We start from the raw sequence: 13,601 nt of genomic DNA, 5'->3' as shown, positions 1-13,601 counted from the left end.
ACAATTTTACAATTTTACAATTTTACAATTTCATAATTTTACATACTTACAATTTTTTACAATTTTATAATTTTGTCATCTTACAATCTCACAATTTTATTATCTTACAATCTTACAATTGTGCAATCTAATAATTTTCCAAATTTCCAAACCTTCTACCATCCATCATAGTTCTCAATAAACCACTATAACATTTTAGTAAGCATTAAACTAAAACATTTATTAAGACAATGACCTTGATTACATACCTAGAAGTCAACATCAAACTTCTCAAAAGTATATTCACCTATACATATTTCAAACCAAATACCAAATATCCGAATGGTTTATTAGAAAGACAAGCTTCGTATTCTTCCCCCAAACAATAACATCCTCCATGCAGAGAAATATTTAATTTAAAAATATGTTCAACAGGTAAATTTAGAACAGTCCGCCATGGAGGAAATTCTGCAGTTCGGCGAATTCAGTTCTCTGTTAAACAAATCTCATTCAACGAATTCGAGCGACAAGAACCAGGATTTCGTTTCTGCCGAGAACGAGAGGAAAATGGACGACCAAGAGGAGGACGCCACGGAAGACAGAAACAAAGAAAAAGACTCGAACAAGGATAAAGACAACTACGGTTGCCAAGTCGAGAACGGTCAAGATATCGTCTAATTAAATTCTCGCTTATTTATTTTTGTTCCCCGTGCTAAAAGATATTTTTCTATGAACAGAAAAAGAAAAATCCATAGTTAGATAATCATTCGATCCAGGTACTGTTTTCGATTTCGTTTAAACCTGCGATACGATCAAGTTTTATGAAATTTGGTTGTTGCTTTCAAGTGTTGATCATTTAATCTGTGTGCAATATTTAGTATCCGGAACGGATCGGAAATTATTATGATTTTTTCGTGTATTTAGGTTCATAGAATCATGTTAACGAAGTTTTGTAACCCTGACACGATTAATTGTTACGAAACGATTGTTATAAAACTATTGTTACTGGGATTCAACGAGCTCGTTGTTTTTTATCTGTTTCATTTCTGTGTGCATTCGTGTCATTGAGAAAATAATTAACAGACTCATGCAAGTGTATTTTTGTGATATACAGGGTGTTCACTATTTTTAATTCTTTAATACATTTGAATGTCTTTACAAATTACTTGAACTGATTTTGTTAATTTTTTGTTGAGTATGTAGTTTAATTTTTGTATGTTTAATCGTTAGACCGTAGTCTAACTCGTGAATTAAATTTGGCGGGAAATTTGCACCCTGTATAAGAGAGGTTATGAGACATAATTCAGGTTAATCGATCTCGTCGCAGACGCGAAACTTTATACCAAATAATTTTCGTATTTATTTATTTATTGATGTATTCGAGGTATCTTCGTTGTAGGTACAAGAGAAATTCTTTCGAAAGAGTACCTGAAACACCCCATGTTATTACGTGTGTCTAATTAACCGAGGGTGAATACAGGCCATGTAGAGAATAATAAATGAAACCTTATCTCTCGTTTCTCGAGAAAGATTGTGTAGTAGGTACTGATAAATCGAATTCTACGATGATTTGCCGTTCGAACGATGTTTGTGTCGGACGATAAGATTAGGGATGGAGGTTTACGTTGGAAACTCGACCAAATTTACTTAATCTCGAAGACTGCGGTGTAGTTTGCATTGTGAAACTGTTTGACTGAAACAAATTTTAGTTACACTTTTTCCTTTTTTGAATTAAAACAGAGATATAACAGGGAAATTTATTCAAATTTTATCGGCACAATCTTTAGATTGCGAAGCAAGGTTACGAACCATTTTGTTTAAGCCCTTAACTTATGATTTTTTAAGCGAGTTGCATGATATTGTAAGGCAAGGGGTTAAATAAAATTTAAGAAACAAAAGACTACTGCATGAAGTTTAAAATGGACTGATAAATTTGTGAAATATAATTTCTGTACATTTCAATTTATTTGAAGCTCTGTTTTAATGTATTTTAAAAAGGAAGAGACGTTCATTTTCATTGTAAGATTTATTTAAACACGTTCGCTGCTTATCACCTTAAATTTTCAGTGAAAATTGGAAGTTTTTGTTGTGTATAACAAATGAAAATTAAATTGTGTCGTGTAAAAAATAATATTAAAAGTTAATAATAATATTAAATGGTATCTGTATGTATACAATTTGGGTTTCATAAGAAAGAAAATGGACGATGGTGAATTTTTAGTAAATGTATAACAGCGAACGTGTTTAATGAACGATGATGAGTTAATTCGTCATTTTATATATTCATATGAATTTTCAGTAAGTATTTAGCGTAATTAACAAGTCTTTTGCTAAATTGTATGGTATTTCTATTCATAAATGCATGACCTTCGGGATATCGATTTGGTCCAAATTTAGCAGAATTATGGATTTGATTTTTAATAGCAGGGATTTTGTAAAATTATTGCGTACAATAGCGTAATAATTTTAGAAATTTCAAAAATTGGAAATCTGATATTTTAAAAATATAGTAAGCAATTTGACAATTTGATAATTTGAAAATTTGGTAATTTGAGAATTTAAAAATTTGAAAGTATGACAATCTCATAATATGACAATCTGAAAATTTGAGAATTTGAGAATTTCAGGATTTGAGAATTTGAGAATTTGAGAACTTGAGAATTTGAGAATTTGAGAATTTGAGAACTTGAGAATTTGAGAATTTGAGAATTTGAGAATTTGAGAATTTGAGAATTTGAGAATTTGAGAATTTGAGAATTTGAGAATTTGAGAATTTGAGAATTTGAAAATTTAAGAAATTGGAAATTTGAGAAACTGGAAATTTGAGAAATTGGAAATTTGAGAATTTGAAAATTTGAGAAACTGGCAATTTGAGAAATTGGAAATTCGACAAATTGAAAATTTGAGAATTTGGAAATTCGACAAATTGAAAATTTGAGAATTTGAAAACTTGAGAAATTAGAAATTTGAGAACTTGAGAACTTGAGAATCTGAAAATTTAAGAAATTGAAAATTTAAAAATTTGAAAACTTGAGAAATTAAAAATTTGAGAACTAAGTTATAAAATTTAAAACTTGCAAATCTCTTATAAATAACTAACAAAGTCATCAAACAAATTTACCTACACAAATCACCCTATTAATCCTCCCCAAATCATTCAAATTTCCATTCAAACCTAAAATCACAATTTCCAAAATATTTTATAATATTTTTCCAAAATATTTTCAATTTAATATAAAAATTAAACAGTTAAATGTACAACAGTGCAAACTAAACCCACGTAGGTGAGGCTCAACAATTTTCGGAGCCAAAGAAGAAATGTAGTTTCAAATATTTTGTTATACACGCGATTATAATACGTCAAGTACAAATGTCCAAATATTAGAGTATACGTGTGCGTAAATGTGCGCGTGCCTGCCGTATATAGGGATGGAGATAAAATAACTATATGGTGTACGTGTATGGCGTATGTGAACTTGTTGATTGCGTTTGTTCTTTTGTTTGTTTACGGTGTAGCTTCTTTAATATAATCTTTCGTTTAACTAATACAATCACGTGTTTGATTTGAAGATTTTATATGTAACCATAATTACGTGTACATACTAACTGAACGAAATAATTCGATTCGAGGAAACTGTTAGGTTGGTGCATTATAAATATTAATTATAACTTAAAAATATTTATAAAATATTTTATATTTTTAAAATATATTGTAGCAAGTGTTATTTGAAAATTTCATCAGAGATTTTTGGTTTTTTATTTTCTAATATTTTTCTCTTTTATTGGCGTTTAATTAGATCTGTTGGTGAAAGTAATTGTAAAATGAATTTAAGAGTATATTATAAAAAATGCAAAATTAATATGTTATTTTTAAATTATTTTAAGAAGAAAAATTACTTTAAAATTCTTTAAAAAACATTATTTTAAAATTTGAAAATTTGAGAAATTATTTTTAAAATGAATTTTATTTTACGTAGCATGTAAAAAATTTCAAGCCAATGTGGGAGACATTAAAAAATGACTACCACATTATTTTTCACAACAAAATTGTTTGTGAAAATTAGAAGAGTCCAATGATGTTTATTTTTTAAAAATAATTATGCATTGATTTTGTAAAACAATTACGTGTCAGTTTTGTTAAACGAATACTTGTCAATTTTGTCAATTAATTGCATGTCAATTTTGTTAAACAGTTGCAAGTCAATTTTGTTAAACAATTAATTTTGTTAAACATCTACCTGTTACATTTGTGAAAAAATCACATAAGAATTTTGTGAAATAATTTCGTAATAATTTCGCGAAAAAATGACTTTTGTTAATCTTGTCAAATAATTAAGAATTTCGAACAGAATATTTTAATATGCACCAACCTAATTTTCCTTCTCTTACGATACGTTCATTCGCGATTTTAAATAATAAGCCCTTCGGCTATTTATCTTTTTATTTCCACTTTTATACAATAATAGCAACAAAATACATAATTCAACATTTCGAACGTATCTTACGAAAGATTGATTGTCTTGGATATTAGACACAATCGAATAAGAAATCTTCATCGAATTATTCGATCTAATTAATTTTGCTAGAGTGACATTAAACGGTGTATGTACAACATGGAGCAGCGATAGTTATCTTCAGGGAAAATGGCGCTTGAAGAAGATAATTTAGTTAGATTTTATTTGGGGAAGTTGGTTAAATATTTTAACAAGGTGGAATCGAAATAATAGTTATTTTGGGAATTTTTGTTGTGATATAAAAATTTGGGGATTTTGGAATTTGGGGAAATTGGGGTTTTAGGAAATTTGGGAATTTGTGGATTTGAAAATTTGATGGAACTTTGAGAATTTTAAAGCTCAGTAATTTGGATAAATGTAGAAATTTGGATATTTGAGAATTTGGAGTTTTGTGAATTTGGAAATTTGAGAATTTGGAATTTTGAGAATTTGGAATTTTGAGAATTTGGAAATTTGAGAATTTGGAATTTTGAGAATTTGGAAATTTGAGAATTTGGAATTTTGAGAATTTGGAATTTTGAGAATTTAGAATTTTGAGAATTTGGAATTTTGAGAATTTGGAAATTTGAGAATTTGGAATTTTGAGAATTTGGAATTTTGAGAATTTAGAATTTTGAGAATTTGGAAATTTAAGAATTTAGGAATGTGAGAATTTGGAATTTGAAGAATTTGGAAATTTGAGAATTTGGAATTTTGAGAATTTGGAATTTTGAGAATTTGGAAATTTGAGAATTTGGAAATTTGAGAATTTGGAATTTTGAGAATTTGGAATTTGAAGAATTTGGAAATTTGAGAATTTGGAATTTTGAGAATTTGGAATTTTGAGAATTTGGAATTTTGAGAATTTGGAATTTTGAGAATTTGGAATTTTGAGAATTTGGAATTTTGAGAATTTGGAATTTTGAGAATTTGGAAATTTGAGAATTTGGAATTTTGAGAATTTAGAATTTTGAGAATTTGGAAATTTAAGAATTTAGGAATTTGAGAATTTGGAAATTTGAGAATTTGGAATTTGAGAATTTGGAAATTTGAGAATTTGGAAATTTCTAAGTTCCAAACTAAAAAATTGAAAAATGTGTAAATTTATACATTTAAGAATTCCGAGAATTACAGAGAATTAAAGAAGCTCAAAAAACATTCTTCAACGTCATTTTCCCTAGAAACGACCATCATGCTCATGAGTGTACACGTCGACGCCATCCAAGTGGTATATTTCCGTAATATCAGTTGTTGTTGTTGTACAAGCTACATTTTGTTTCGTTAACATCTTGTTAATCGACCTATCAGTGTTACATTTTCCAGCTAATGTATAACTTTTATCATGACAATGTGCAATTATTTAAGTGATACGACGATTTGTTTAGCTACGAGTGGATTTCGTGCAATCCTTTTTAGAGCGTCCTCGTGGTCGCATCCGAGTCTTCATATCTTACATATATTATGTAGCCGTGTAAATAAAGTTTAAAGTCGATACTCTTTCCTTTTTTATTTTCATTCAATTAACCTTAAAAAAAATTTACCTTCTCCAGTCTTCACTGTTTCTGTCTCCAAAACTTGAGACAATTTTTTAAAGCATCTGAAGAAGCTTTTGTTGTTATCGGATGACTCTAACAATTTCTAACATTGATGATGTTCAAGTTTGTTGAATAGCTTTGTGAAAGTACTATTTTTCTATTGTTATAACTGTTGATGCTGTGTTTAAATATATTATTATTGTAGATTTAACTATTTGTTTAAAGGTGTGCTTTTACTATAATTATATGTATATTTTTTTTTCAAAATGAAGAATTATATTTCTTTTGTTATTCAAAATATAGTTTACACGCTCTGGTGAATATTTAAGAACTTACAATTAGTAATTGGAAGAGTAAAATTCAAAGATATACTTACTGACAAATATTAAGAAACACATTGGTGAATAATTATAAGGAATGTAAGAAAACTTGATTCTTGAAAAACAAAATGACAACAGTGAAAAGGTATATAATGATCAAAAGGTATGAAAGGATGTCAACCCACGAGTTAGCGTGTGAGCTATGGTTTCAAATCGCTATATTCCAAAAGTACTACGTTTCTAAATCCCTATATTCTCAAATAGCTACGTTCCTAAATTGGTATATCCTCAAATTCCCACATTCCCAAATTTCTACATCCTCAAATTTCCACGTCCCCAAATTGCTATATCCCCAAATTCCTACATTCCCAAATTCCCACATTACCAAATTCCCACATTCCCAAATTCCCACATCCTCAAATTGTCACGACCTCAAATTCCCACATCCCCAAATTTCCACCTCCCCAAATTGTTATATTCCCAAATTCCAATTTTCCCAAATTCCCCTATTCCCAAATTACCACGTCCTCAAATTCCCACATCCCCAAATTCCCACATTCCCAAATTACCACGTCCTCAAATTCCCACATCCCCAAATTGTCACGACCTCAAATTCCCACATCCCCAAATTTCCACCTCCCCAAATTGTTATATTCCCAAATTCCTACTTTCCCAAATTCCCACATTCCCAAATTCCCACATCCCCAAATTACCACGTCCTCAAATTCCCACATTCCCAAATTCCCACATCCCCAAATTACCACGTCCTCAAATTCCCACATCCCCAAATTCCCACATTCCCAAATTTCCACATCCTTAAATTACCACGTCCTTAAATTCTCACATCCCCAAATTTCCACGTCCCTAAATTGCTGTATCTTCAAATTCCCACATCCCCAAATTGCCACGTCCCCAAATTGCCACGTCCCCAAATTTCCACATTCCCAAATTCCCACGTCCCCAAATTCCAACATCGCCAAATCACCACGTCCCCAAATTCCTACATCTTGAAGTCGTCACATCTCCAAATCGCCACGTCCCTAAATTTCTACATCCCCAACTCTCTACGTCCCCAAATCTCTACACCTTCAAATCGCTACGTCCCCAGCTAGCTACGGCTCGATTGATTGATTGATTATTGTTGTGAGTGTCGACTACTATGGTCATTAGCCCACTACGGCTCGAATTCTTCATAATAGACAAATCTCACCACCTCTCCCATATTTTCAACAGTTCAATTGGCTCTCACCCCAATTACACCAATAAACAATTCCAGTCAACATCTCATCGTCTCATCATCTCAAGCGATCAAGACAGTGTCACTTGCGTTCAGTAATTGTTATACCCATCACTACTCTCATCACCTTGAATATGTAACATATGTATAACTAAAGTAACTATCCACTTTGTTCACAGCGTTCACATCTTCTTTTATCTTGTATTCTATTGCATTTATCTCTCTTTAAAAAAGAGTGCACTTGATTCTTCTTTTATTTTATTTCGATTCTTTTAGTTTAGTTTGATTCTTCTTTTATTTTAGATCTTACGCGACAGCTCATGGATTGACATCAATATACACATTCATCTTTCCTCATTAATAATTTTAATATTTATCGACATACATTATATTTTTACAAATATGTTTTCCGCTTGTACACAAACTGTTTTTCAGGGACCAGTGGGAAAGTCAGGGATATAATATATGTATATATTAATTTTGTTCGCTGAGCATTAATCATATACTTTCTCTTCATTTATGATTTGCGATTTACGTAACGTCAAGCTGCATATATTAACCTCAATACGTCCGGTACCGGAAGTAAAAAAGTCACGGACAAAGAAACGTCCAATGTCGGCCAGTGATTATTTGTTTCTTCAAAAACTTTGATTCACTTTAAAATGTTTTTCTTCTCTTTTAACTAACGTTCATTCGGGTTACAATAACAACATCGAAAGCACAGTATGTTCTTCGTTTTCCAGTTTTCTTCACTTTTTTTGGGTAATTGTGGTTTACAATAATTTTATCAAACGTGGGACAATGCGGTGGGGGTTGAAAGACGTTCTAATCGTGTCGAGTAGAACGTGTTTCTAACAAATAATGTTTTACAGGATAAAGTTATTATTATTTTTGTATAAAGTTATTTCGGTTTTTGTTGTTTTGTGTTTGTGTCACGTGGGGAGAACGAAGATTTCTTTTTGTCGGGGGTTTGAAAGGGCGCTGAATTTTATAAAAATTGAAAATTTCTAATTTTTTATATTTCAAGATTTTATATTTGAAAAATATTTGAAATTTTTAATTTTGCATTGTAAGATAAATAAATTTACAAGTTGAGTTGTAGGATTGCAAACTCTGAAATTTGCAAACTCTCTAATTTTCAAATTTCCAAAGCCAAAAATAACAAAATTTCTGTATTTCCAAATTCTCAATTCCCTAAATTACTATTTCACCAAATTTCTATATTCCCAAATTCTCAATACCCCAAATTACTATTTCACCAAATCTCAATACTCCCAAATTACCATTTCCCCAAATTTTCAATTTTCCAAATTACTATTTCACCAAATTTCAAAACCCCCAAATTAATTAATCCCCAAATTACTATTTCACCAAATTTCCACCCCCCCAAATTAATTAATCCCCCAATTTCAACCCCCCCAAATTACTATTTCACCAAATTTCAATCCCTCCAAATTAATTAATCCCCAAATTACTATTTCACCAAATTTCAACCCCCCGAAATTATTTAATCCCCAAATTTCAACCCCCCCCCCCTAAATTAATTAATCCCCAAATTACTACTTAACCAAATTGCAACCTCCCCAAATTAATTAATCCCCAAATTACTATTTCACCAAATTTCAACCCTCCCAAATTAATTAATCTCCAAATTACTACTTAACCAAATTTCAACCCCCCCCCCCAAATTAATTAATCCCCAAATTACTATTTCACCAAATTTCAACCCTCCCAAATTAATTAATCCCCAAATTACTATTTCACCAAATTTCAACCCCCCCAAATTAATTAATCCCCAAATTACTACTTAACCAAATTTCAACCCCCCCCAAATTTCAACCCCCCCCAAATTAATTAATAATGTTGAATAAATTCAGAAACCCAGGGCCCTATCATACCCGACAACAAAGCTACCCCTGTTGCTCCCACGTTACAGTAACCATAAATGTAATAATCAAAGTTAAAAATTAATAACACATCTCAGAAGGGGTACCTCATAAACGAAAGTGAATTTATTATTTTTTCCGAGAACGTTCTGTATACGACTCACGTTTGAATATATATACTGCGTAACAAGTATCTGAAATTCGAAATTTCAAGCGACCATTTATTTTTTCAACCGTAATTATTTTTTTTTCATCGATTCAACCAACTATCTCTTTAAGGTCTATTCTAAGCTTTCTTTTAAAGCGGTAACGATTTTGCTATTTTCAACGAACGTTTTCTCTATCGTTTATACTACGTCGGTTCTACTTACAAATAGAAACGAAAAAATGAAACATTTACATATATCGCATGTTTAAACTCCTACCACCCCAAGACGTAATTCAATCTGAACGATCCTCACATCGACTTAAGGCTACGTTTTTTTTTTTTCTTCATCGCAACACTTTGCTAAACGGTAAGTTATTTGTACAGAAAAAATTGTAACAATGTAAAATAATCATAATTGTCAGTCATATATATATAATATAGCTTTCATATATCTCATAAATTTCGAACGACGATATATAGTAATTTTGTCCAAAAATATATATACATATATAAATTATTGTACACATCTTATTTCGAATAAAAAGTTCATTCATCTTCATTTTTTTTCTTTTTTAAATCGCGCGGACAGCGATAGCTTTTCTTTTGCCGTCGATCGATCACCTTAAACGCATCAAAAAATGGAGAACAATTAATGTTGAAACGAATTTATAACGCTGTTATGTTTCGAAACGCGATATTCAACAATTCTCATCATTCGTGTAGCAATTTTTTACGATTATTTACTACGATGTTCTACCGACGTTTTTCAGGGCCGGATCTTTTGAGGGGCTATTAGGGCTGGATCCTTTGGAGGGCTATTAGGGCTCAGTGTATTGATTATCATATCGACTTTTAACTTCAATTTAAGATTACAGATGTTACGATAAAATTATACAAAATTAGATGTTATTAAGTATCTCAGCAATGTCGATCAGCTGATTTAACCTTGTTTACATAGTTGAGAACTCGATAAATAAGTAAGGTTAGAAATAGTGCTTGAAAACAGCGAATTTGATGATTGTTCAAAGTTATATTGCTGCCAAATATTCGTTCATTGTCTACAAAAGATCTTAATGACTCCCTGACAAAAAATCCATAACTTCATTCGAACAGTTCGAATTACCACACGATTTCCTCGATGCACATCCTCATTTATGGATTTTAAACAAAAGTTATAATTGTCAAAAATTGAAAAGTTTGCAAGTTGTTAATGATACGGCAGAGCGAGGAGTAGCATCGACAGAAGAATTTAATAAATGTTTAACTAAAAACGAGGATCAGTTGCTATATTTATTACAAGCAGTGCAACGACACCTCGAAGAATACCCATCGTGTAATAAAAATGATTTGGCAGAAGAAAACTATGGGACTTGAATTGAATGCATGAAAGTATATTTAAATTATGAATTCGATACCTATAAGTTAAGGTAGAATACAAATATAGAAGATAACTATTGATAAATAGTTTTAAATAAATAGAAAAATTGTTAAAAAATTATATTTTCAATTTTATTTTGCGAACTTTGGGAGATTTTTTTAGCTCAAACTTTGAGAGGATTTTTTTAGTAACTAAAAATTTTTATACTAACTTGAAGGGTGGGAAAAGAAATTGGAGCCACCCTAATATTTAGCCCCCTCTTTCTAGCTACTCTAGATTCGTCCCTGCAAGGGTTCCCGTTATGGCCCAGTTCTGACCCCGATATTCACACCCCTATTTTTAATATTCAGATCTAATCGATAAATAATACAGAGTCGAAAGCAAGAAACCTTTAATTCTAATAAATTGAGCTTCGGGCCATAATCGGTACACCTAATTTATTATTCAATACCGAAATGATTTAAAACGATACCGTGTAGTTTCCACGAATACTATCAACAAGTTGTTCGATACAAAATGGCCGTAGGGGCGTTTACGTTCCATTAACCGACACTATAATTGCAACTGACGATTGAAATTGTCAACGAACAAAAAGGAAATTATGTCCGATAAAAATTCTTGACTAGTAACAATAAAGTACCTTAAATAGTATCTTATTGTCGTATAAAATGCGTGTGCCATTTTTTTTTTTTGTTCTTTTGAGATATATCCAAGTAAATTTTCATACTCCAATCATGTAATAAAATGCTGTACGTGCTCTCGATACTTATTGATATTTTGTGCGATATAACGAGTTTTTTTAACTTTTTTTTTATTTACTTTCAGCTATGCCTCTCTCGCTTCTCTTGGTTTACGTCTAATGTGCACCTTTTTGTAATACGAGTATCATTCACACAGTGAATTTATTTATAACGTGTGTAGAAATTCTATGTTATCGAAACGAAAGTCATTATGATTTTAATAATCCTTTAATTCGATTAAGAAGGTTTCTTGTTTATATTAGCTTGAATTTGTAGATGTGCGTTTGTATGTGATTCTCGCCAAGCAATTTTTGATTCTCTTAATTTACAGATACATTACTGTTTAAACAATAATAGGGTACTTTCAAATTTATCGGTAATATTTCATAATTTTAATACGGTACTGTTTCAACAAGTTTTTTAGGGTACTTCTCTGTTTATTTCTTGCAATAAATAATTAAATTGTGTCTTCTGCACGAGACAAGTAAATGTTATATTGTTAAAAGAGAAAGACTGTAACAGTATCAAATAATTCCTGTGTTCACCGTCAGTTTTTTCAGCGAAGTATGTAACATTTCGAAAAGGTGTTCAAAAATGTAGTCAGTGATTAACGTTACCAGTTACAACAAACAGTTGATAATTAATATTTTCAATTTTTTATTCGGTATATGCTATGATATGGTTTCACTTATTGACACAAATTCATTTTGTGTTGCACGACAGTATATCGCAATCGAGATTCTCGCAGACGCAAACCAAGAACAATTATAAAATATATAACTTGTCAGATTTTTTATTTCGTTCAAAACTGAACAGCGCATAACGACAAAGTATTTATCCGATACACACAAACTCTGTCCATTTACTATCGTTTAAACATTTTATACCGAAACTATTTCATACAAAATTCTTCAATGACGAAAAAAGTATATACTGTTATAATAAACATGTCACTTTAGCAACACAGAAAATGATTTTTAATTTTCATTGTTAATCACACCATTTATCCTCGTTAAGTTCATTCATGGGTTCGGTGACAACGTAACTCGACGATAAAGCTAATGGAGGACTGCCATAACGAATAAACGAATGACAATTATATACGTACAGATTTAATCTATTTACTATTTAATGATTGAAGTCCATTGAGTCGTTCGAACACTGGGTGTTTTGTATCCATTAGAGCAGGCCTGGGCAACACGGTGCCCCTAGGGTAAGTCAGATGCAGGCTCGGGCGTCTTATGCACGGAGCGAGGATTGTGCCCGAGGGTAACCGAATCGAAGGGCACGAGTTGCCCAGGCCTGCATTAGAGAATACCCTGTGAATTTACTCCTTTTGCGCCTTCTCTTTTCGCCTCTATGTTTCATTGTCTTCGTGCTCGGAATTTGTCATAACCATATCTGTCAATCATAGTTAAATTCCCATAATTATTGTTGTAATTATTACAATTATTATTGCAGAATTAAAAATTGCAATTCAAATTAAAAATCATTGTTATTCCTAAGGGTTATCTACTTAATCAACTAATTTCATATTTATACATTTCACAACTTTACAATTTATTTACTTGAAGTCCTGGAGGTTACAAATTTTTAACCCCTTCCCGTATTTTGACGAGTCTCGTGACGTACCTACAGCTAAAATGTGACAAACCTTACTGAAATTTTGAACATTCTTCAACTCAAAATTTTGGTCCAGCTATGAGTTACATTATCAAGGATCCCTGAATATAAAATAGTTACATTTGAATTTTCTTTGTTCGTTTTAATGTTATAGTCCTGAATAGTTAGTCTTGACTGACGCATCTGTTAACACTAAAACTATCAAGCCAAATGACCGCTCCACAAGTTTCTTATTAAAAGGTATTTTGTTGAAGTACATTTC

At 31.1% G+C, this 13,601-nt stretch overlaps 2 protein-coding genes across 9 annotated transcripts in view; one reads left to right on the top strand and one right to left on the bottom strand.

Annotated features, from left to right (window-relative positions):
• Nucleotides 1-5,969, top strand: part of LOC100875444 (uncharacterized) — a 28,516-nt gene extending 22,547 nt beyond the window's left edge. For all 5 annotated transcript variants that reach the window (XM_012280022.2, XM_012280026.2, XM_003701036.3 and 2 more), the window contains one exon: nt 415-5,969. In XM_012280022.2, the coding sequence (XP_012135412.1) occupies nt 415-657 (243 nt within the window). In that variant the 3' untranslated portion in view covers nt 658-5,969. The remainder of the gene's footprint in view (nt 1-414) is intronic.
• Nucleotides 5,970-7,911: 1,942 nt separating this feature from the next.
• The window catches only part of LOC100875331 (putative G-protein coupled receptor CG31760), a 40,647-nt gene continuing 34,957 nt past the window's right edge, over nt 7,912-13,601 (bottom strand). For all 4 annotated transcript variants that reach the window (XM_076528987.1, XM_076528989.1, XM_012280018.2 and 1 more), the window contains exon 18: nt 7,912-13,117. The gene's annotated coding sequence lies outside the window, so the exon portion shown is untranslated. The remainder of the gene's footprint in view (nt 13,118-13,601) is intronic.

The sequence above is a fragment of the Megachile rotundata genome, chromosome 2 (assembly GCF_050947335.1).
Source record: "Megachile rotundata isolate GNS110a chromosome 2, iyMegRotu1, whole genome shotgun sequence".
NCBI lineage: Eukaryota > Metazoa > Arthropoda > Insecta > Hymenoptera > Megachilidae > Megachile > Megachile rotundata.
The sequence above is the reverse complement of the archived record's forward strand: the minus strand, read 5'-3'. Positions and strand labels throughout refer to the sequence as shown.